This window comes from Nelusetta ayraudi, unplaced genomic scaffold (genome assembly GCF_046127955.1).
Source record: "Nelusetta ayraudi isolate G7.1 ecotype Tasmania unplaced genomic scaffold, CSIRO-AGI_Nayr_v1 ptg000076l, whole genome shotgun sequence".
Taxonomy (NCBI): Eukaryota; Metazoa; Chordata; class Actinopteri; order Tetraodontiformes; family Monacanthidae; genus Nelusetta; species Nelusetta ayraudi.
The window spans coordinates 366,264-386,294 of record NW_027466126.1 but is presented as its reverse complement, the minus strand read 5'-3'; the positions used below and the strand labels follow the sequence as shown (position 1 = coordinate 386,294).

Sequence of the window (20,031 nt, the reverse complement as noted above, 5' to 3'; positions counted from 1 at the left end):
AGTTTATAGTATGTCATGTCTCTTGTGTGTCAAAGTGTGTAACTGTTGAGAAATCCAGTTTCACTGTGACAAGTTAAATGATCCATAAGTGGTTGTAGGCAATCGGTTTACATTCCTCAGTGAAGGTCTAATTGCTGGTTTAATTCATAGACACTGCACACTGAAAATGTAAAAAGATTCACCTGCACATTCGCCTTAAGAATTACTCACACTGAAATAGTGTCTGAATTGCCATTCAAAGAATTTTTTTTTTTTTTTACTGTTTATGTAAGTGTTAGAACTGTTGCTAAAAAAAAAAAGTGGTACCAGAATCCTTCAAATTTAAATATATTTAGAAAACGTAGACATGCAAAAAAAAAAACCCAACTATCATCAAGTTTCTAATTTTTTCTAAATTTTCTTAAACTTTAGCACTTTTACACAGAAGCGACACATAAAAACTCTAAAAACCTCCACTCTACTTGGATTTCAGTCCGATGATGTTCACCTGCACAGTGTTGGGTAATTTGTGTCTAGGTAATTTGGTTGTGTGAAACTTGAAAAGTAGTTAAAAAAAAAAAAAAAAATGCTTTGTCATTTAAAAAGGAAAAAAAACCCAGAGGGTTGTATATGTATATAGAAAAGGAGTGAAGAGGTTGAGTGTTGGTCATCAGTATTTTTTTTTACTGCTTCCAGACTTTGGACCCAGGATGGATGCTGAAAAGAGGCAAACTGGCAGAAAGATGCTCAGAGGTTTGACGGCTCGGAGCAAGAGCACATCATTCACTTGCATTTAGACACACACACACACACACACACACACACTGACACTCTCAGAGGCGACCGAGTGATTCGTCGAAATCAAAGTTACTAGCATGAGCAGACACACCTGAGGAGGTGAAGTTAAAGTGAAGAAGCTCGGACAGAAGAGGAAAAGATGCTCCTGCAGCTGCTCTGCTTTGCTGCTCTTCTTGCCTGCGGTGAGTCTCATTCATTGAATACTTTTTCTGACCGCAGTGGCGAACAGAAATTTAAGATCTGACTTTTTCTAACTGATGTTAATACTTTTGGGTTTGTTTGGATGTTTGTTAATATGCTAAAGTTGTCAGTTTAATGAAGTGGCGGGAAAATGAAAAAGATATCTTCAAGTAGAAACAAGACAAAGGTCAGAGTCAAAACTATAATCTTGTAGTCACTGCTGGATTTAAATATGAAACTCTCTGCTCCAGTATTTATTAAACCAATTGTCAGGAGCCGTCCATCATCTGTTGCAGTGTATCAGTGCTGGTTTAAGTTAAGTCTCAGCTGATGGCAGGTTTTTCAGCTCTGAAACTTTGCTGTGCTGTGTCCACGACATGTGATTGTGTAAAAGTTGTCAAACATTACAGCCGTACCTGGTGCTGAGGTCTTGCATGACAGCAGCTCTGTCATGGGACTTTTATAACTGGTGGGCAATCAAGGGATGCAGCATCATGTGACACTGCACATCTTCTCAGCAGCTTTTATTTTTCGCCATAAAAATGTTTATCAAGGCACTTGAACTTTAGTGTTCTTACTCAACAAGGTGCTACTGATGCAAACTAAGTGTTTGTATAAGGATTGTGGAAAGAGGTTTGGAGAAATAAAATTTAAATTATTACATTGTGAGTTTTAAGCATTTTGTTAACTCGCGACAAACATTAGTTAGCAATTCTAAAACAAAGAAAACATCATTTGAAATCAATAAATAAGGCTAAGAGCTCCCTAAAGTAAATTAGTAAAAGTATGAATTAGACATTTCAAATGGGAGTCAGAGATGCCGGTGAGTAGAAATTGTTCATATTTTTGGCGCAATTAACAACTTTAAAACCATCTATTCGTACCAATAAGGATGTTTTAAGACACATTTAATATTTTAAGAAGGAGAGGCGGGGAAAAAATCTCATCCTTGAGGGAGTGTAGATGTCTTTTTTTCAGTGTGCTGAGAAAAATTTGGGAGTCCCAATGTTTCCCAATTTGGGACGATTGTTCATTGATTGACGGCGTGTGGTGTCTTGTGCATGCAGCCCAGGCCCAGTGTCAGCAGGGCTGGAGGGAGAACGAGGGGAAGTGCTACTTCTTCTCCAGCGAGGAGAAGACGTGGTTCGAAGCCCAAAGCTACTGCTTGGAGCAGCACGGCCACCTGTTGAGCATCCGGGACATTCACGAGATGGTGAGGATGAGCGCCGCGCACCCCTTCGAGGGGGTGTGGGAGATGGGGGGGGGGGGTGGGCTCCATGTCGTCCTGACACATTTTTCTCTTCTTACCTTTATTTTTCTGGGGGGAAAAAAAAAAAATGTTTCCAGCTGTGGCTGAGGACGCAAGTCGGCTCTGAGATCTACTGGATGGGTCTGAACGACTACGCCATGGAAGATGTCTGGGAGTGGAGCGACGGGAGCCCTTACTATGAGTACCTCTCGTACGTGCCCCCCCCCCCTTCCCATTGCTCCTCCAACGCCGGAAGTGGTTACTGTATTTGAAAAAAATATATTTACATAAATAAAGTTTAAAAAGTCACCTCTCCTGCCTCCTGCCAGAAACTGGATGGGGGGCCAGCCGGACAACTTTAACGAGGAGGACTGCGGCGAGCTGGTGGGATACGAGCACGGCCAGTGGAATGACGAGGAATGCAACTCCACCAGGAAATTCATCTGCAAGCACATCAACGGTGAGTCGGTGCCTGCCTCTGTCAGTGTCTCTCGGTGTTGGAGGAGGGTAACGAGTTCCATGTAACGTCGTTACGTTATATAATTACTAAATGAAGATATTTGTTATCGGTTACATTGCGAGGGAAAAAAAAAGTGAAATTATGCAGTTTTGGCGAGTAATTTATTACTAAGCAACCCACTACTGTAATTAAACTACTTTTTTTTAAGTAACGGAGTAATGTAACGGGATTACTTTGGCAAAACTGGTAATTATATCATAATTACTTAATCAAGTAACGATTCTGTTCATCACTTCTAAATCAAAGAATATTGTGGTTTGTTGTACGTTATGTGCAGGAAACAAGATGTTCACAATTGTTACTCTAAACAAAGTAGTTAAAGAAGTAATTAGATTACTTTTTTAAGGAGTAAACTGTAGTTGGATTACTCTTATGGAGTAATCCCCACAACACTGTAATTATGTTACAGTTTACCTTTGGAATTATCCATGATTACAACTTTAGTCACATCAGGCCAATTTTGCAAAGAGGCGTGGCTTTATGGTTAATGATTTTATTTTTGTTGGCACGACGAAAGTTCGATACTATTCTGACGCTTCTGATTGGCTCTCTTGTCAACTTTGGAATTGCAGCGCCCTGCCACTCGCCTGCCAGTTGAATTGTCTCTCTGTTTTGAGCACCGCTGAATACTTTAAAGAATTTCTCGTCAGTAAAGTTTGCACTGGAATTTGTCCCCTCCTCTAGAAAACCCCGTCCCTCAGTGTGACTTGAACAACGGCTGGAGACTCCACGGCTCCTACTGCTACAAGCTGAAGGCCGACACCAGGAAGACCTGGTCGGAGGCCCGGCACGACTGCGTGATGGAGGGCGGCGACCTGGTGTCCATCTTGTCCATGGCGGAGGAGATGTACGTCACGGGCTCGCTGGACCAGACCTACTTTGACCTGTGGATTGGTTTGTCCACACTGGTAGGAGATACCGAGGAAGCGCGGCCCAATGTGACGTCTCACCCTGCAACGCTCTTGTCCGTCAACGGGTCACTCATCTCCTCCCCTTCCTCTCTTCTTAGAAATGCAACAAGATTTCGTGTGAGGTCCAACAAGGAAACTCCCAGGTCAGCTGGTCTGATGCAGAAGCGCTGGGCTACACAAACTGGGGCACCAACCAAACAGCGGTGTAAGTGGTCACAAGGGGTTCACCGGTTTAACCGGTTCACCGGTTTAACCGGTGAACCGGTTTTAGAACTGCTGCAGCGGCTACGCTAATCTCTCTCGCAGCAGCTGGGCTGCTCGTTACTTCCTGTCTGCCTTTTCCGGCTGTTTCCTGTCTCGGTTGCCGCCTGCTGATTTAGACTCAAGTCTTCATGAGACAAATTTGCCAGATTTCACACCTAAAATCTTTAGCCGCCCTGCTGCCTCGCAAGTAGCAACTACAGCTTACCCGCACGTGTTCCGTGTCCCAACAGCGACACCGAGTCCGGCTCGTGTTCTTCCATCATCAAAGAACGGACGGAGCAGTACGGCAAATGGAGACTTCACCCGTGCAAACAGGAGCGTCCCTACATGTGCAAGCGGGCTCTCAGCAGTGAGCGGAACATTTCTGTCACACACAAGATTCTTCTTCCTCTCTCGCTCACTGTAATGATGGCTAATATATATATATATATATTTTTTTTTTTTTACTTTTTTCTTTTTCCTCTCACCCCATCCTGCCTCCAGCCATCTGCCCCGACGGCTGGCTGAGCTTCTCGGGCAGCTGCTATTGGCTGGTCAGTAACACCGACCTGCTGACCTCCTGGCACGAGGCCCACACCAAGTGCACCGACGAGGGCGCCCACCTGCTGATTATCAACAAGTAGGACACGACTGCAGTTGAAACTATGCCTATCAGCCTTTTGTGATGTCACAAAGGGAACTGTTTGCTCTCCCAGTATTTTTGTCGGTGGCTGCAAACAGAGGGCTAATTATGCTTCTTTCCGGCGACCTACGCAGTCTTTGTAATTAGCCACGCGTGGCTGAAGACACGCACAACCTTTTGTAAGGATTTGTAAAATCTTTTTTTCCTGTGCTTCTTTTCAACTTGTCCGTCTTGTGTGCAGCCAAGAAGAGCAGTACTTTATAAACGGGAGACTTCCAGAATTTCACCACGTGGACATCCCCGACATCTGGATCGGTTTATCGGGTACTTTTATTTTTCTTTTAAAATAAAAAATCAAGTGTATTAATTGACAAACCTCGATTTGATTCGTGTTTCCTCCTCGTCTCCTTACCAGACAAAGACAAAGATGGAAGTTTCAGGTGGGTGGATAACACCGAGGTTCAGTTCTCCAACTATGGCAACAACTGGCCCCAGAACACTCCAAACCTCTGGGACTGCGGACAGATCTTCACAGGTTTGACGCCTCGTCCGGCACCTCCTCGGTAGCATTGGCACAAAACTCTCCGGGGCTGAGCTCAAGCTCTCTTCCAGGAAATTACGATGGCAAATGGGAAACGGCCAACTGCTTCAAGAGGCTGGGCTACGTCTGCGAGATGACGGGTGGCCAGAACCCAACCAAGCCCACCGCGCCTCCAGGTCGGCCCGACCGCCTCCGCGCACACGGCATCTCGCTGCAAGTGTGTAATGGTAGCTAACCGATGGCGTGGCTGTCCCGCAGACTCCCACTGCGACCAGGGGTACCTGCTGTACGGAGACTTCTGCTACCAGTTCGAGACGGAGATGACCAAGTCGTGGCAAGAGGCCGAGGATCACTGCAAAAAGGAGCAGGCCCACCTGGCCAGCATCCACACGCAGGCGGAGCTCAGCTTTATCACAGGTGAGAGGCAGCTGCACTTTTAACCTCCTAAGACCCGAACTCTTACAAGGCATACAATTTTATTTTCTCTTTGATATTTAGGCTAATTGCGACCTGATGAGCGTAAAACCAAAGGGTTATCTTTTTACATGATACAGTTTCTGAGAAAAATGATGTCCACATATGAGATGTTACATATTTTATACACATCCATATTTTGCGAAATTCAACTTCCATAACAAACATTGAACACTTTTATCTGAACAAGAATCAACCATGAAATTGGTTTGAATGTTTTACCTGGTCGACATTTGGATTGCAAGGAGCCATCTGAACTTCTGGGTGGGTTGTCGGCAATCTTGAATCCAACATGTGATGTGTTATACTCCTCTTCCACCACTAGGTGGCAGTTTAACGTTCTCGTAAGTGGACACCAGGTCCTTATAGACCAAAATTTAATATTTGTGGTGTAGACAATCGAAAATGTGATGTCTACACATGTGGACCCCAGGTCTTAGGAGGTTAAAGGAGCCACTCAAGGTCCAGTGTCCCTTTGTGACATCACAAAAGGGCTGATTTGCAGAAGTGGCTGTATCGAAAAACAAGTCAAAGGATTTTGACTGGCTCACATTGCAACAAAGTGTTGGAGTTCATTTTGCAAAACACGGGCCGCCTCTGCTGCCCTCTGCAGGCCACATGCCGATCTCAGCCTGGATCGGGTTGAACGACATCAACGCCGAAGGCACCTTCGCCTACACAGACGGGACCCCAGCGGTAAGCCGCTCAGGCCGCTCTAAGCCGTGCCTGCGACTGAGCGCGCGGAGCTCCTGACGCTGTCTCTTCGCAGGACCTGCTCCCGTGGGGGCCCCACCAGCCGGACAACTGGGAGGACAATGAGGACTGCGTGCACATCAGGGGGATGGACCACGTGGAGCCGGGGAAGTTCAACGACGACGTCTGCACCACCACCCACGAGTTCATCTGCAAGAAAGGTTTGCATGCACGCACACACACACACACACACACACACACACCTTTGTTTGATACCAAAACGATTGGCTCTGACTAACTGTCACCTCGTTCCACAGCCAAAGGACAGGGACCCCCCCCACAGCCTCCGACATCGGGACCAGGTCGGACACCGTCGGTCTGATCGCAAACCTGTCTCTTCCTGCATCCCGGGTGTGAACTGACTGTGCGCCGTTGCTTCGCAGGATGGGACGATAAATGCGGCGCCTGGACGTCGGACCCTTTCAATGACTACTGCTACCTGTTCAACTACCTGTCCATAAGGACGTGGGCGGAGGCCCGAGCCGACTGCACCAACCAGGGCGGACACCTGGCCAGCATCACCGACCCCTTCGAGCAGGCCTTCATACAAGGTGCAAAGTCCCCTGCGTGCTTTTATTATACACCCGTCTTTGTTGTGAGGCTGCATTTGAGAGAAAGATAAAAGAAGGAGTGGGTGTCACTCCCCTGTTGTGCTGTCATATTGCCCCTGATGCCACCCCAGACTGGCCACACCCAACAGCTGGTGTCGTTGTTGGGTGTGGCCGCCGTGGCTTATCTTTACATTTTTTGCGTAACTGTCCCCAGACTCTCCTGAATGAGATTCTGTGTTGTTGCCTGCCAGGTGTGATAAAGCAGGCCCCCACTGGTACCGCTCTGTGGATCGGTGGCCACGACTCGGTCACCGAGAGCGGCTGGGAGTGGATGGACGGTTCTCCCTTCAGATATGTCCACTGGAGCGAAGGTTCGTTGTGGGTTTTTTTTTTTGTCGTAATTTGGTTGCAACATCGTAACTGACACACGCAAACACACATCAAACAAAAACAAGAAAAGGAAATAAAAGTGACAAAATTACAACCAGTCTCTTTCAAAATAATCCAACCATATTCCTTTTTTTTTTTTTTTTTTTTTTAACTTAGTCCAGTCCTGTATTTTGACGCTTTTTTAGTTATGTACAGTCAGTGTTATTACTACTACTGATGACTGATTACTTATTTAAATAGCAATCTAATTATTTCTTTAACTACTTTGTTTCATAAGTAATCAATTACTAACTACTAATTACTTTAGTTAAAAAAAAAAAAGATAAAGTAACAGTTGCTCAGTGCTTTGGAATGAACTTTATTAAAGTGCAAATTTTGCAATTCCAAATACGAACAAATTGCACATTTTGCACAGCCCACACTGTTAAAATAATTAGAAGCATAATTAAAAGATCTCTACTGTGCAGAGTACTGCTGACTTACTTGTAAACATGGCTTTTCAACAATTTACGAAATAGCTTTTTTTTTTAGCAGCGGCTAGTAATTCTTTTCCCAGGTATCTGTCCTTCACCCCTGTATTTTCTTCACTAGGTTAAACAAATGCATGCAAAGGTTTTGTTTTCGAAGCCCGACTTGTTCTCTTGGGTGCTTATCTGATTCGTTAACGACCGCAGTGGCCCCGTATTCCTGAAACAAACCTCTCCTGTCCTCTCCTCTCCTGTGACAGGCAGCCCGGATGACTACTTCGGAGAAGACTGCCTGTCCATACACATCAACGACGGCTACTGGAACGACAACAACTGCGAGAACAGGCGTGGATACGTCTGCAAGCGGCGAGGTGAGAGGTGGCGGGAAGGAAGGAAGGAAGGAAGAAAAAAAAAAAAAAACAACCAGCGAGGGTCAGGTTGCAGACACGTGTTTGGTAACAGAAACACGTTTTCCTGTTTTCCTCTTCCAGGTCTGACACCGGAGCCTCCTCCTCCTCACGACGGTAAGAGATGCGACAGGGATAACGCAAATACGCACGTCCAGTCAGGACGGCACGCAGCACTGCCGCGCTGTTTTTCTTTGGTTGTTGAACTTGGATGCGTATTGGTGTTGCCTGTGCAGGTTTCTATACGGCGCTGGTGTGCCAAGAGACCTCCGCCGTCCTTCACTGCCCCCACGACAGCGTCATCAACGTCCAGTCGGCTTTCTACGGAAGGAAGAACAGCGACGTCTGTCCCCACCTGGGCCAGACAGATGGTAACCAATGCATAAATAAATACAGAAATGAGAGCCAGAGGTTAAAGTGCTCGGTTAACCAAGAAGTGGCTGAAGAGGGAGGCACCTCGTACAGACGAATGGGTTGATGTAGCGCTCCGTATCTTTGTGATGGAAAGAATTACTTTTAACCGAGGAGGACAAAAGGAGGTTTTTACTGAAAACTGGCAAAAATGATTACATACATCTCTACAATCAGACCCGACTTCAAGTAACCTCTGATCGGGTTATTGCTAATACACTTGTCTTCATGTTCAATTAAAAACCAGTAAAAAGTGAAGGAAAAAAGAAATGAAATGCTCTCTTGTCCCATGAGGCTTTTTTCCCCCTCAACTTCTGCATAACCAAAGGTTTCTTCATGTTCTGCAGGCAGCTGCACAGTAGAGGGCGTCCTTCCCTTGATCAGAAAGTGGTGCGACAACCATCAGTTCTGCTTTGCCTACGCCCACCCGCCAGTGGACCCCTGCCCCACCGTGTCCAAGTATCTGGAGATCATCTACAGCTGTGAACAAAAAGGTGGACTTCTTGTTGCTGAACAGTGATGTTGCTTGAGCAGGAGCTTGTGGTGAGGATCGTTTTTGTCTTTTTTGTCTCTCAAGTTTGTCTGCACGGCCTCGGCGTGGAGGATGGGAACATCACCAACAGCCAGCTGTCCGCCTCCTCCTCCGTCAACCCCTTCACTCCCGACAAAGCTCGGCTGAACGGGGACTCCTGCTGGGTGCCTTCCGGAGCCGGTACCACCACCGTCACCAGTGGTTACACATCACCACACATCCTATTTGGATCATGACTCGATCTCCACACCCGTCGCCCCCATCTTGCAGCAACCTCGAGCTGGATCCAGGTGAACCTCGGCGAGACCAGAAAGGTGACAGGGATCGTGATCCAGGGTTGTCCTCAGGGCGACAACTGGGTCACCAAGTTTAAGATCCAGCACAGCATGGACGGAGCCTCCTGGACCGACTACACAGCCGACGGGGCGGTGAGTGAGCGGGGCTCCCAGGTTTGTTTTTAACGCCATCAAAACTGGGAGAAGAGACCTTCAGCTGGGTTTTGTTTTGTTTCCAGTCTCTGCCAGGCTCGATGGACAGAAACACCCCGGAGACGCAGCTGCTCGGGACGCCCGTGTCGGCGCTGTACATCCGCATCCTGCCACTGGAGGTCAGGGGTCAGGCAGGCCTCCGCTTCGACGTGCTGGGCTGCACGCCAGACTGTAAGAGATCCCTCTGCACCACCGGTTCTCCGAGATAACCAGCGGTTGACATGAGGGATTCAATGAAATGAGACAATTTTTTTAGAGGTTTTTGCAGTGACGCCGGACACATGAGTGAATTGTATATCTGGAAGCAATCTGGAGGAACTGCTGGACCTTAACAGAACTTTTAGATAATCCAATAGTCCACATTCCAAGTTGAGTTGTTGGAAAACAAATGTAGATTGTATTCTCTTTCATCTTTTATTTATGTCATTATGACAGTCACTACACATTGGACGGATTACAAATGACTGCACCAGCAGGTCATGACTGACCAACATGACAGGATCCAGGAGTTCGATCAGCTTTATCAATTTAATAAAGAAATATCACATTTTGGGTGACTGGGGTCCTGTATACTCCCATTATGTTGTTACATCCCTCCTCCTGTTATGATGATGCTCTTTTTTTTTTATCCATTAGTGAGCAATGGTTGTTTATGAGAACTTGTGCTTCCACAGATGCCGTCACATGCGAACACAAGCCTGAATTCCACTCTTCCATCGACAAGATGACGTGAGTGAACCCTGAAGAACTTGCATTTATTTATTTATTTGTCGATTCTTTTTGACTGTTGCTTGCTAACGGCGCAAATTTGGTCTTTCAGTGTCCACTGTCCAGCAGGCTGCGGACGGAAGGACTACATAGTGTACGGCACTGACGAATACCGCGGGGTGAGAGGAGGATACGTTCTTTTTTTCAACGTGTCTGAAATGCTCGGATTGATTTATTTTCAATGATGTGTGAATGTCTCTGTTTTTCTGTTTTTGTCTTTTTTTGGGCAGGACTCAAGCACCTGCGCCGCAGCCATCCACGCTGGTGTGGTGCTGAACGATCTGGGAGGAGACTGCACCCTGCTGAAAACCGACGGCCGGGACTTCTACGCCGGGTCGACGAGGCACGGCATCACCACACGGCAGTAAGTCCAACTCGAATTTGAGGAGTTTGTGCACTTCTCTCAGCTTTAGACTCACATCACGTCTCTCCTGTGCACAGGTCTAGCGGAAACTTTGCTCTGTCCTACACGTTTGCAGACGGGGGTGAGTCGGATCACTGGAACCATCCTTGAAATCTAAACTCACATTCAGGACAAGTGAACTAATGTGCTAATTTTTTTATTTTTATTTTTTTTTATTCCAAACTCTCTACAGAGGTGAGGTGTCCCGGCCCTGAGTGGTTTGAATTTGAAGACTACTGCTACACACCCTTTGGAGACAAGAAGACGTGGCACGAGTCTCGGCAGATCTGCAGGTCTATGGGAGCCGATTTGCTGTCCATCCGCTCCATGACGGAGCAGAGCTGGGTGGAGAGCTACCTGTTTGCCTGTAAGCATTAAAACACACTGCGAGTTTGTGAATGAAACAAAAGCTTGAAAGATTAGTTTAGGAATGGTTCTGTAAGTGAGCTTGCACTGACGGAGAAGACAAAGGTGGATTTTGACGGCTAGAAACGAGAGAAACGTTCTCTGGGTCTCCACAGCCGACGTCAACATCTGGACCGGTTTGAACGACCTGGGCATGCAGGGGTTTTTCACCTGGTCGGACGGACACTGGGTGTCGTTCACCTACTGGGCTCCAGGGGAACCAAATAACCACGCCGGCTTCAAGGAGGACTGCGTGGAGATCCTGCACGAGGTGAGGGCAACCAGTCAGACAGCCGTCGCCACAAAATCCAGCGAGAAGATTTTCCAGCGTTTCCTGTCACTGGTAAACATGTATGTGTTTGTCGTTGATGTGTTCCTGCCTCAGACTGGCCGATGGAATGACGCCGCCTGCACAATACTCAATGGATACGTATGCAAGATGGCCAAAGGCCATTACCCTGCACCCTCCGTGGCTCCCACCCAGTATGGATGTCCTGCGGTAGGTAAAAACGCCATTAAATAATCCAATCCAATGCATTTTGATGCATTTTTAAAAAAAAAATTACTATTGTGTGTGTGCGTCAGGGCTGGGACGCATACGGCTACTCCTGCTACTGGGTGGAGGAGACGGCCAGGACCTGGACGGAAGCCAAGGAGTTCTGCGCAGCACAGGACAGCTTCCTGGTGCACGTTGGAGACATGTGAGTGACATTTGAGCTCAGGCTGTGTTTTACTGCAAGGCGACCTTTCCACACTCGTAAAGTTGTCACGTGTCGAGAGACAATTTTCGCCCTTCAATACAATAGTGCACTTGTATCAAGGCCATGTTTCTGGCGGCTTCCGAATTGTTGTGTAAATACTGTGGATTGCTGGGCAAATGTTTGCTTGTTAAATCAAGACAAGGCACATTTTGCCTCTTAAAGCAGCTCTAGGCAACTTTTCGACCATAAAATTATGATTCCAAACTCAGTGAAGCGGCAGATAAACGATTAATAGGATCAACTATTCTACTATTACAAATACATAAGATTATAAAATGACGGAATGGAACCCAATAATTAACCTCTTTGAAAGACAAAGTAATAAAAGTGTTGAACGTTTGCTGCGACGTTATTGTCAATGTCTGTCTAGCATTTCATATTGGTGTTGTTCCTGAACACATACGAGCGCTCCAGCTAGGCCACTATTTGTATTTTCCCACATCAACAAACCAGCGCTGCAGCGTGTTTGCGTCGTCACTTGGCCATTTCCACCCAAAGTTACCTAGAGCTGCTTTAAAGATTGAGAAATTTGAGTTTCTAAAGTGTCACTTCCTGGTTAATTCACCTTTTCCATCATCTGGTCTGCCGCAGCTATGAGCAGTCACATTTCACCGTGGTGCTCTCGGGGAAGAGCGACATGTGGTGGATCGGCATGCGCGCCCACGGAGACGAACACGGCGGGGTGCAGTACGTCTGGGACAACGGCCTGCCCGTCACCTTCACTCACTGGGACAGAGACCAGCCAGGTGAGCGCCAAACCGAACAGCGACGGCGAGCAGCGGTGGCTCGGTTCTCCCCTGGGGGGTCACGTCCTGTTTCTGTCCGCAGACAGCCACGACGGCTCCTGCGTGGCCATGACTTCGGGGCAGGTCGGCGGCTTCTGGGACGACAAGCCGTGTGCGGACAAAAACAAGTTCATGTGTGAGAAGTTCCGGCCGGACATCAGCCCGCCCACCCAGGCCCCGACTCCTCCTCCGTCCCAGGGCTGCACAGAAGGGTGGACAGCGAAACCGCACTTCAGGAACTGCTACAGGGTAGGAACTCAGCGGCCACTCCAGATGTGATGATCTGGCAGGATGACCACTCTGTAACATGTCCTCCTATCTCTATTCATTGTGATGTTTAAAGGTAAAGTGGGTAATATCCGGAGATTTTGAGAAGAAAACGGCGACATCTGGTGGTTATATTGTACATTGCAGCGCTCACCCTCCCTCTCCCGAGCTTGCCAGTGAACTACGGTGCCCCGTGCCCGCAAACCTGAATCCCTCGTCCACCTTCTTCCTTGTTGGTTTATTGAACGGACGCAAACATTCACCCTAAATGCGAAACTTACTGTCAGGCAGGCTGGATTGTCCACACCAGCTTCCTTAGAAATATGGCAGTGCCAAAATGACAGCCAACTGGGAGCAAGAGCCCTGCTCTATGCATATTCCTATATAGAAATCTTCTATGGGGAGGAAAAACAAATTACTTTTATTGTACTGCCAGTATTAAACTTTTAGCAAACTAAAAAAAAAATTGTAAATCGGGCAAAATTTTACACACTGGACCTTTAAACACTTTCAGAAAGACTTCAAGGTCTTGAGTGCGACTCCTCATTCGACCAAACTGTTTGGCCCTGAGTGTTTTCTTTGTCGCTTCACTCTGCTTGCTGTTGGTAGAATGGACATGCACAGTCTGACGGCATTTGCTCCCACTTGTCTTCCTCGCAGCTCTTCCACAATGTGGACTGGTCCATGAGGAAGAGCTGGGCCGGGGCTAACGAGGACTGCGTGGCCAGAGGAGGTAGTCTGGTTAGCATCCACAGCTACGAGGAGGAGGAGTTCCTGGCCCTGTACACCAAAGGCAGCACCAAGTGGATCGGCCTCAGGCACAACACGGTGGAGGGGGGTGAGTAGAGCGGGCTTTGGAGACGACGACGACAACCACAACCCGTCTTATTGTTCGCACGCCGCCTTCCCGGCCACGCAGGCTACTCCTGGAGCAACGGCATGCCCCTCTCTCACACCAACTGGGGCCCCGACGAGCCCAACGACCACGAGGGCCGCGAGGAGTGCGTGGAGATGGTGAGCAACAACAACGGCACCGCCTCCTGGTGGAACGACATCAACTGCGACGCTCACCAGGACTGGATCTGCATGATTTCCAAAGGAACAACCCCGGTCGTGCCACCTGCACCTCCGTCACCCGTTCCAGGTAGTTTACCGATCGAGCCGATCGTTCCAGGTAGTTTACCGATCATTCCAGGTAGTTTACCGATCGATCCGATCGTTCCAGGTAGTTTACCGATCGAGCCGATCGTTCCAGGTAGTTTACCGATCGACAGGCTTTATTTTTTACGTGTACACTTAGAAATAACCCAAAATGAGCACGGTGGAAGAATCTATGACAGATGATGTAGAATAAAAAGGCCAAAAACATCCGACCTCGGTCTCACGAGCCGGCGGTTTCGCCCTCCTTCAGCCCCCGAGTGCGGCACCAACCCCGGCTGGAGGAAGAACAACAACATCTGCTACTACTACAACGACACCGACACGGTCGACTTCGCCACGGCCATGTACCACTGCTACAACGAGAAGGCCCGGCTCGTCTCCATCCTCAGCCAGAGCGAGCAGGAGTTTGTCAACTCCCTGGTGCGGCCTCCTCTAATTCCCACCTCACACGGCGGCGCCGCCCTCTTTCTCACCACGCTGTCCTGCTTCTCCAGGTGGGGACGGGGAAACTTTCGGCAGCCTGGATCGGACTGTGGAAGGCTGGAAACGCGAATGGAGAGTACAGGTGTGTGCTGTGGTGACTGCAGTGACTCGGCAGTAAAGCGAATAATCAAACAACAACAGCGTTAGTGTTACTCTTGAGTTAAGAATCCTGAAAAAAAAATTTAAAAATAAAAAAAATACACCTGCCCTTCAGTAAAGATCCCAACACTCTGGAACTACATCAAATCATGAGTCGTGGCCAATCAAGTGCATGCCAGACCACAAGGTGGCGATATGACGCTCATAGAGTAAGTACAGTGGCCAATCAGAAGCCTCAGGCGTAGTGGAAATGGCAACGATGGTGAGGAAAGGGAAGCTGTGTGTCGTTGGATTATTTTGAAAATTACTAAATAATTTAAAGTTGCTTAAAGTAAAAAATAAAGTGCTAGAGTACATGTATATATCTAGACACATCCTGTGAGATTTAAGCTGACACTATTTGTCTGCTGTAGCTTGGAGGTGATTAGAAATAAAATAAAAAAACATTCTCACAAAATATGACGTTAAAAGACGTCCAGGCCAGAAAATAACCCCCCCCCCCCTCCGGTGCAGGTGGCAGGACCACTCCCCCATCACCTACACCCACTGGGATGCGGGCGAACCCAACGACGGCAACGGGGAGGAGCACTGCGTCCAGATGAACAGACATCGAGGTACGGGAAGCGTGAAAGGCGGCGCAGCAGCGGCGGTGCACTTTATCCGCAGGCGTCCCTCTTCCGTGATATTAACCCCGAGCCGTGACTTGACCAGGCGCATGGAACGACGCCAACTGCGGCCGGACCATCGCCGGATACGTGTGTAAGAAGTTCCCTGGAGAAGACCACACCAGCCCGGCACCCACTCAGCCCTGGGAGGGACACTGCCCCGAAGGTCACTCACACCTACTGGTCACCCCTTTTTGCTTAGAAATGAATAGATCAATGCACTTTATTTTTTTTTAATACACTTAAGATGTTTGACTGAGATAAGATTCATAGAGGCAGGCGTCACGAGTTCAAAATCATAAACCTGTACGTACTTACCGACTCAGCCAAGTGTTTTTTTTTTCCTGTCTTGTCCTCCAGGCTGGAAGCTTTTCGGGAACAAGTGCTTCTTGTTCAAGGGCGACAAAGACGACGTGAGGACCAACTGGACCTCTGCTCAGGCGTTCTGCCGAGAGCAGGAGGGGAACCTGGCGATCATTGACAGCCATTACGAGAACGGTGAGCAGAACTCTGTGAGGATTGAAGGCCTTGACACACACACACACACACACACACACACACACACACACACACACACTCACACACAGTATTAAACGGGCCCTCCAACAGTTTCTCAGTGGTACCAGGAAATATTTAGCGCGCTGCCAGTGGAGAGACTTTGTGCCAGAGCCAAGAGTAGTTAAGACACTTTCAATGAGATATGGAAACCTCTATTTAACCACCTACCAGTTCACCAGGTTTTCTTTTCTTTTCACCATTGTGGACAGAATGAATCAAGGGTTATTAAAACGTTAAATTTCTATTTTTGCAATTTCTTCATTGATTGTGTAACTGATAAATGCTGTGTAAAAGCGCAGCTGTGTTTTTCCCGTGGGAGTTGACCTGTTAACCTGCATTTCCGTTATACGCATTGGACATATATATATATATATATAACGTTTAATGTGATGTATATGTGCTTATGTATATATGCGTATATATATTATTTATTTTGTTTTGTGTATGTATTTGAGGTGAGTTTCTTTGCTGCCTCATTTTGTCTTGTTGGTGGAAAAAAATGAAGCATTGCTGGCTGATCTGTCTTTTGTTGTACTTAACTGTATGCACTGCAGCAATGATACTAAATAGAAGATACTTTAAAAAAAAGCTTATTAAAAGTTCCCCTCACATTTTCAAATCCTCTTCTCAAGACTTTGTCGCCAGTTACCTGAGGGACCTGCGGTTCGCGACGTGGATCGGCCTGTCGGACATCCTTCTGGAGAACGAGTACGCCTGGAGCGACGGGGTCAGCCCGGTGCTCTACACCAACTGGAACAACAACGAGCCCAACAACGTGGGAGGAGCGGTGAGTACGGCGAGTGTTGAATCGCACGCTGGATCCTCCGCTGCGCACGTGTCACGGCCTTATCACCCACATCTGTTTGCTTAGGAACACTGTGTGGCCATGAGTCACAACCACCTGTTGACTGGCAAGTGGAACGACGACGCCTGCCACAAGAATCACAGCTTTGTCTGCTCCCGGATGAAATGTCAGTCAACGTCCTATTCAGATACACCAATCAGATTTTTTTTGGGGGGGGTTCTTAAGTGCAAGTTAAACCAGATCGCTGGAGCCTTGCCCCCATCACCTTGTGACACGATGTTGAATGATGCGAAACTCAGTCCCAGTCAGGATCAAGTCCAAGTCTAACTGTTCATTCTGTGGGGAAAAAAAATTAATCCAAGTCTGCTAAAATCACTAGCATCCATGCTAATGCCCTTCGCAGCAGAAAGGCTTGTACTTGGCTCTGAAGTGAAGCTGAACATCCAATAGAGAGTCATTTTGAAAAGACTCTCTATTGGATGTTGTCAGGAAAGATGAGTTGGACTGTGATTGGAAATCTTAGCGACTCAGCTTGCTCTTCCTCCACCCCCCGCTCAGCGAGCAGCATCCCGGCCCCGCCTCCGACGCCGAACCCCTGCCCGGACGGCTACACCTCCTGGTACTCCAGCTGCTACAAGCTGGTGCAGCAGCCGGCCACGTGGGACGCAGCGCTGGAAGCCTGCAGGGGGGACACGGCCGACCTGGCCAGCATTGACTCCAGCTACGAGCAGGCCTTCGTCTCTGGCGTGGTGGTGCGGGACCTGGACGCCTGGATTGGACTCAGGCGCAAGGTGCCACTCGGACATTAACGCGCTCCGGAAAAGTCCAAAAGCAGAAAAGTGCAGTCGTTTTGCAGGGAATAAAAAAAAGATATTATTACGTGGAACATTAGCAGGGCACGAATGTACGCATTTCACCTCAAGTTGAGTTATGGCGGCATACTTGTGTTTGTTAAACACACTGATTGAAACACAAATCACATCAGAAAATGTTTGCTTGTTAGGTAAATGAAGCAGCCGTTCCATCCACCATTCAGATTTTTAAAAGAAAATTCACATTCACATGACTAAAAATAGTTCCAAAATGTTCTTCCTGCAACTTAAATGAAAAGGATCATAAATAGAACCTGGCATTTCCTTTGCGCGCAGGACTCCTCCTACACCTGGTCGGATGGCTGGCCAGTCTTCTTCACCCACTGGGGACCCGGGGAGCCCAGTAACGTCGCGGACGAGGGCTGCGTCGCCATGCACGGCGCCCGCTTCTTCCACGGGACCTGGAACGACACCAAGTGCGACCTGGCCAAACCCTACATCTGCAAGATCACCACAGGTGCGGAGAAAACGGACCCGCCCCTTTAAATTGCTGCGAGAGGTGGAAAAAAAGACAAAAAACCCAATCCTTATTAGTGCACGACAACAACAAAAGACTCAATTAAAAAAAAACAACATATAATTCTATTGCTACCCTGGTGGTAACGGTGAACCCCGACAAAATAAAAGCTCTGCCTCAACACCGTTCCCCATGTTTTTGTGACCTCAGAGAAGCCGCCGCCCACCCCGGCCCCCGGCTCTGGCAAGTGCATCCCGTTCTGGGAGCCCTACGGCCACCACTGCTACTATGCGTACAACGGCCAGCAGGGTTTCTCCTGGCCCGACTCGCGACACTACTGCCAGGCGGTCCAGGGGGAGCTGGCGTCGATCCACAGCAGAGCCGAGGTGGAGTTCATCAGAAACCTCAACTACACCAAGTATCACGACCTGTGGATCGGCCTCACCCGGGACAACAACTGTAAGACACGGGGAAACGGAGTCGCACGCTTGGCCCGGGCCGCCCCTTTGTAACGCTGACACGTTGCTTGTTTGCAGTCGGTTGGGCCTGGACGGACTACACCTCTCTGGGCTTTTTGAACTGGGCGCCGGGGGAGCCCAACGAGGCCTTCCACCCGGGGGAGGTGGGGGACGAGAACTGTGTGGAGATGAGATCGGACGGAAGCTGGAACGACAACAACTGCCTGGAGAAACGGGGCTTCGTGTGCCAACACCGCCAGTGTAAGTCAGCGTCCCGACGTTCTCACACTCTTCTTTCCCCCCCCCCTCTTTGTTATATATATATATATTCTTTTTTGACTCCTCGTTTTCTCCTCGCGTTAACCTTCCTTCCTCCAGACCACACAACCGATGACAACGGCAATGCGGTCATCCCCACTTACGGCCCCACACCTGGATTCGGCAGTCCCAGCAGTAAGTTCTCACCTTGGTTGCACTCCAGCTCGCAGGTGGAGATCACAAAGATCTTAATATTGCACTGTGCTCAGTATTCTGCCAGAATGTCTATAGTTGTTGTGACACTGCAGATGGTCACCACCCTGAATCGCAAAACAATCACATCGCTGCTAAAAGTTGACTTTTTAACTTGCCACAGTTTTGGAATTTTCTTTTCTTTTTTTCTTTCAATGAACTTTTGAAACCTCATGAATTGAGTCAGTCCAAAGTCGTCAGGTAAATCAATTGGACTTAAGTCTTGTTCAACTATCGTTATGGCCACTCGCCAAGTTTTACATGATGGCTATAAGCAGGTCAGTAATTAAAGGAAAACAGTTTGCCAGGCCTTCGCCCTGGGATAGGCTCCAGCAGACCCCCGTGACCCTGAGCTCGGGACTAAGCGGGTATGGAAAATGAATGAATGAATGAATGAATGATGAGTTTGCCAGGCAGCACTGCCAAATAGTGCGCAGTGATCTCGCTCATCCAAAACTCAACAGGTTTTGGGGTCCGATACCAACAAAATGAAACTCGTTTGTCATTGTAAACTATGCATCAAGTCTTCATCATTGGATCTCAATTGATCTAAATCATTACGTCTCTCTGTTAACCTGCGTGTCTGCATCTGGTTTTGTGCAGATGGAGGCGTCATAGCAGGCGCCATCATCGCGGCCGTTGTGGTTTGCGTCCTGATTGCCGCACTGCTGTACTACGTCTTCAGGGTCAAAGGATACAAAGTCGGAGGCCTGAGAACGCAGACGCAGCGCGCCAATGTCAACACGGTAAGCAGTGAACCGGTACAGATGTGGTTGGCCGTAAACGTCTTCAGGTTTTCCAACGGCGGTTCTGACTGGGTCCTCTCTTATTTTACAGCCGGCTTTCAGCAACCCCAACTATCCAGCAGAATCATTCACATAAAGACTGAAGTTCAAATTTTGTACATTTCATTTGATTTAATTTGTTGTTCTTTAAAAAAAAAAAAATCAGCAAGAATGTGACTAAAAAGTCAAAATTTTTCTCCTGTTGTAAATATTGTAAGACATTATGAAATTAAAAACGTCTTAAAATTTAAA

General features: G+C 47.9%; 1 protein-coding gene and 1 long non-coding RNA gene across 2 annotated transcripts; one reads left to right on the top strand and one right to left on the bottom strand.

Moving 5' to 3' along the window:
* Positions 1-390: 390 nt before the first annotated feature.
* On the top strand, positions 391-20,031 carry LOC142899895 (secretory phospholipase A2 receptor). The gene is made up of 51 exons (XM_076043810.1): positions 391-501; positions 676-959; positions 2,025-2,170; positions 2,305-2,417; positions 2,536-2,666; positions 3,411-3,634; positions 3,736-3,842; positions 4,132-4,250; positions 4,385-4,520; positions 4,765-4,847; positions 4,939-5,058; positions 5,136-5,240; positions 5,323-5,481; positions 6,152-6,234; positions 6,308-6,452; positions 6,549-6,593; positions 6,675-6,842; positions 7,094-7,213; positions 7,960-8,070; positions 8,191-8,223; positions 8,343-8,477; positions 8,865-9,011; positions 9,095-9,229; positions 9,320-9,477; positions 9,564-9,708; positions 10,212-10,266; positions 10,358-10,424; positions 10,536-10,669; positions 10,747-10,790; positions 10,902-11,075; positions 11,230-11,384; positions 11,499-11,612; positions 11,699-11,814; positions 12,466-12,620; positions 12,703-12,908; positions 13,587-13,764; positions 13,846-14,070; positions 14,338-14,507; positions 14,582-14,652; positions 15,183-15,283; positions 15,381-15,500; positions 15,695-15,832; positions 16,525-16,679; positions 16,764-16,863; positions 17,256-17,488; positions 17,846-18,026; positions 18,237-18,485; positions 18,563-18,745; positions 18,863-18,937; positions 19,598-19,740; positions 19,832-20,031. Exons 2-51 carry the CDS (start codon positions 917-919, stop codon positions 19,874-19,876), a joined length of 6,498 nt encoding a protein of 2,165 aa, XP_075899925.1. The 5' UTR covers positions 391-501; positions 676-916; the 3' UTR covers positions 19,877-20,031.
* LOC142899896 (uncharacterized) lies at positions 11,671-12,536 on the bottom strand. Its single transcript, XR_012928825.1, has 2 exons — positions 12,440-12,536; positions 11,671-11,905 (listed from the first exon to the last, which is right to left on the bottom strand). It is a non-coding gene; the product is annotated as an uncharacterized LOC142899896 (long non-coding RNA).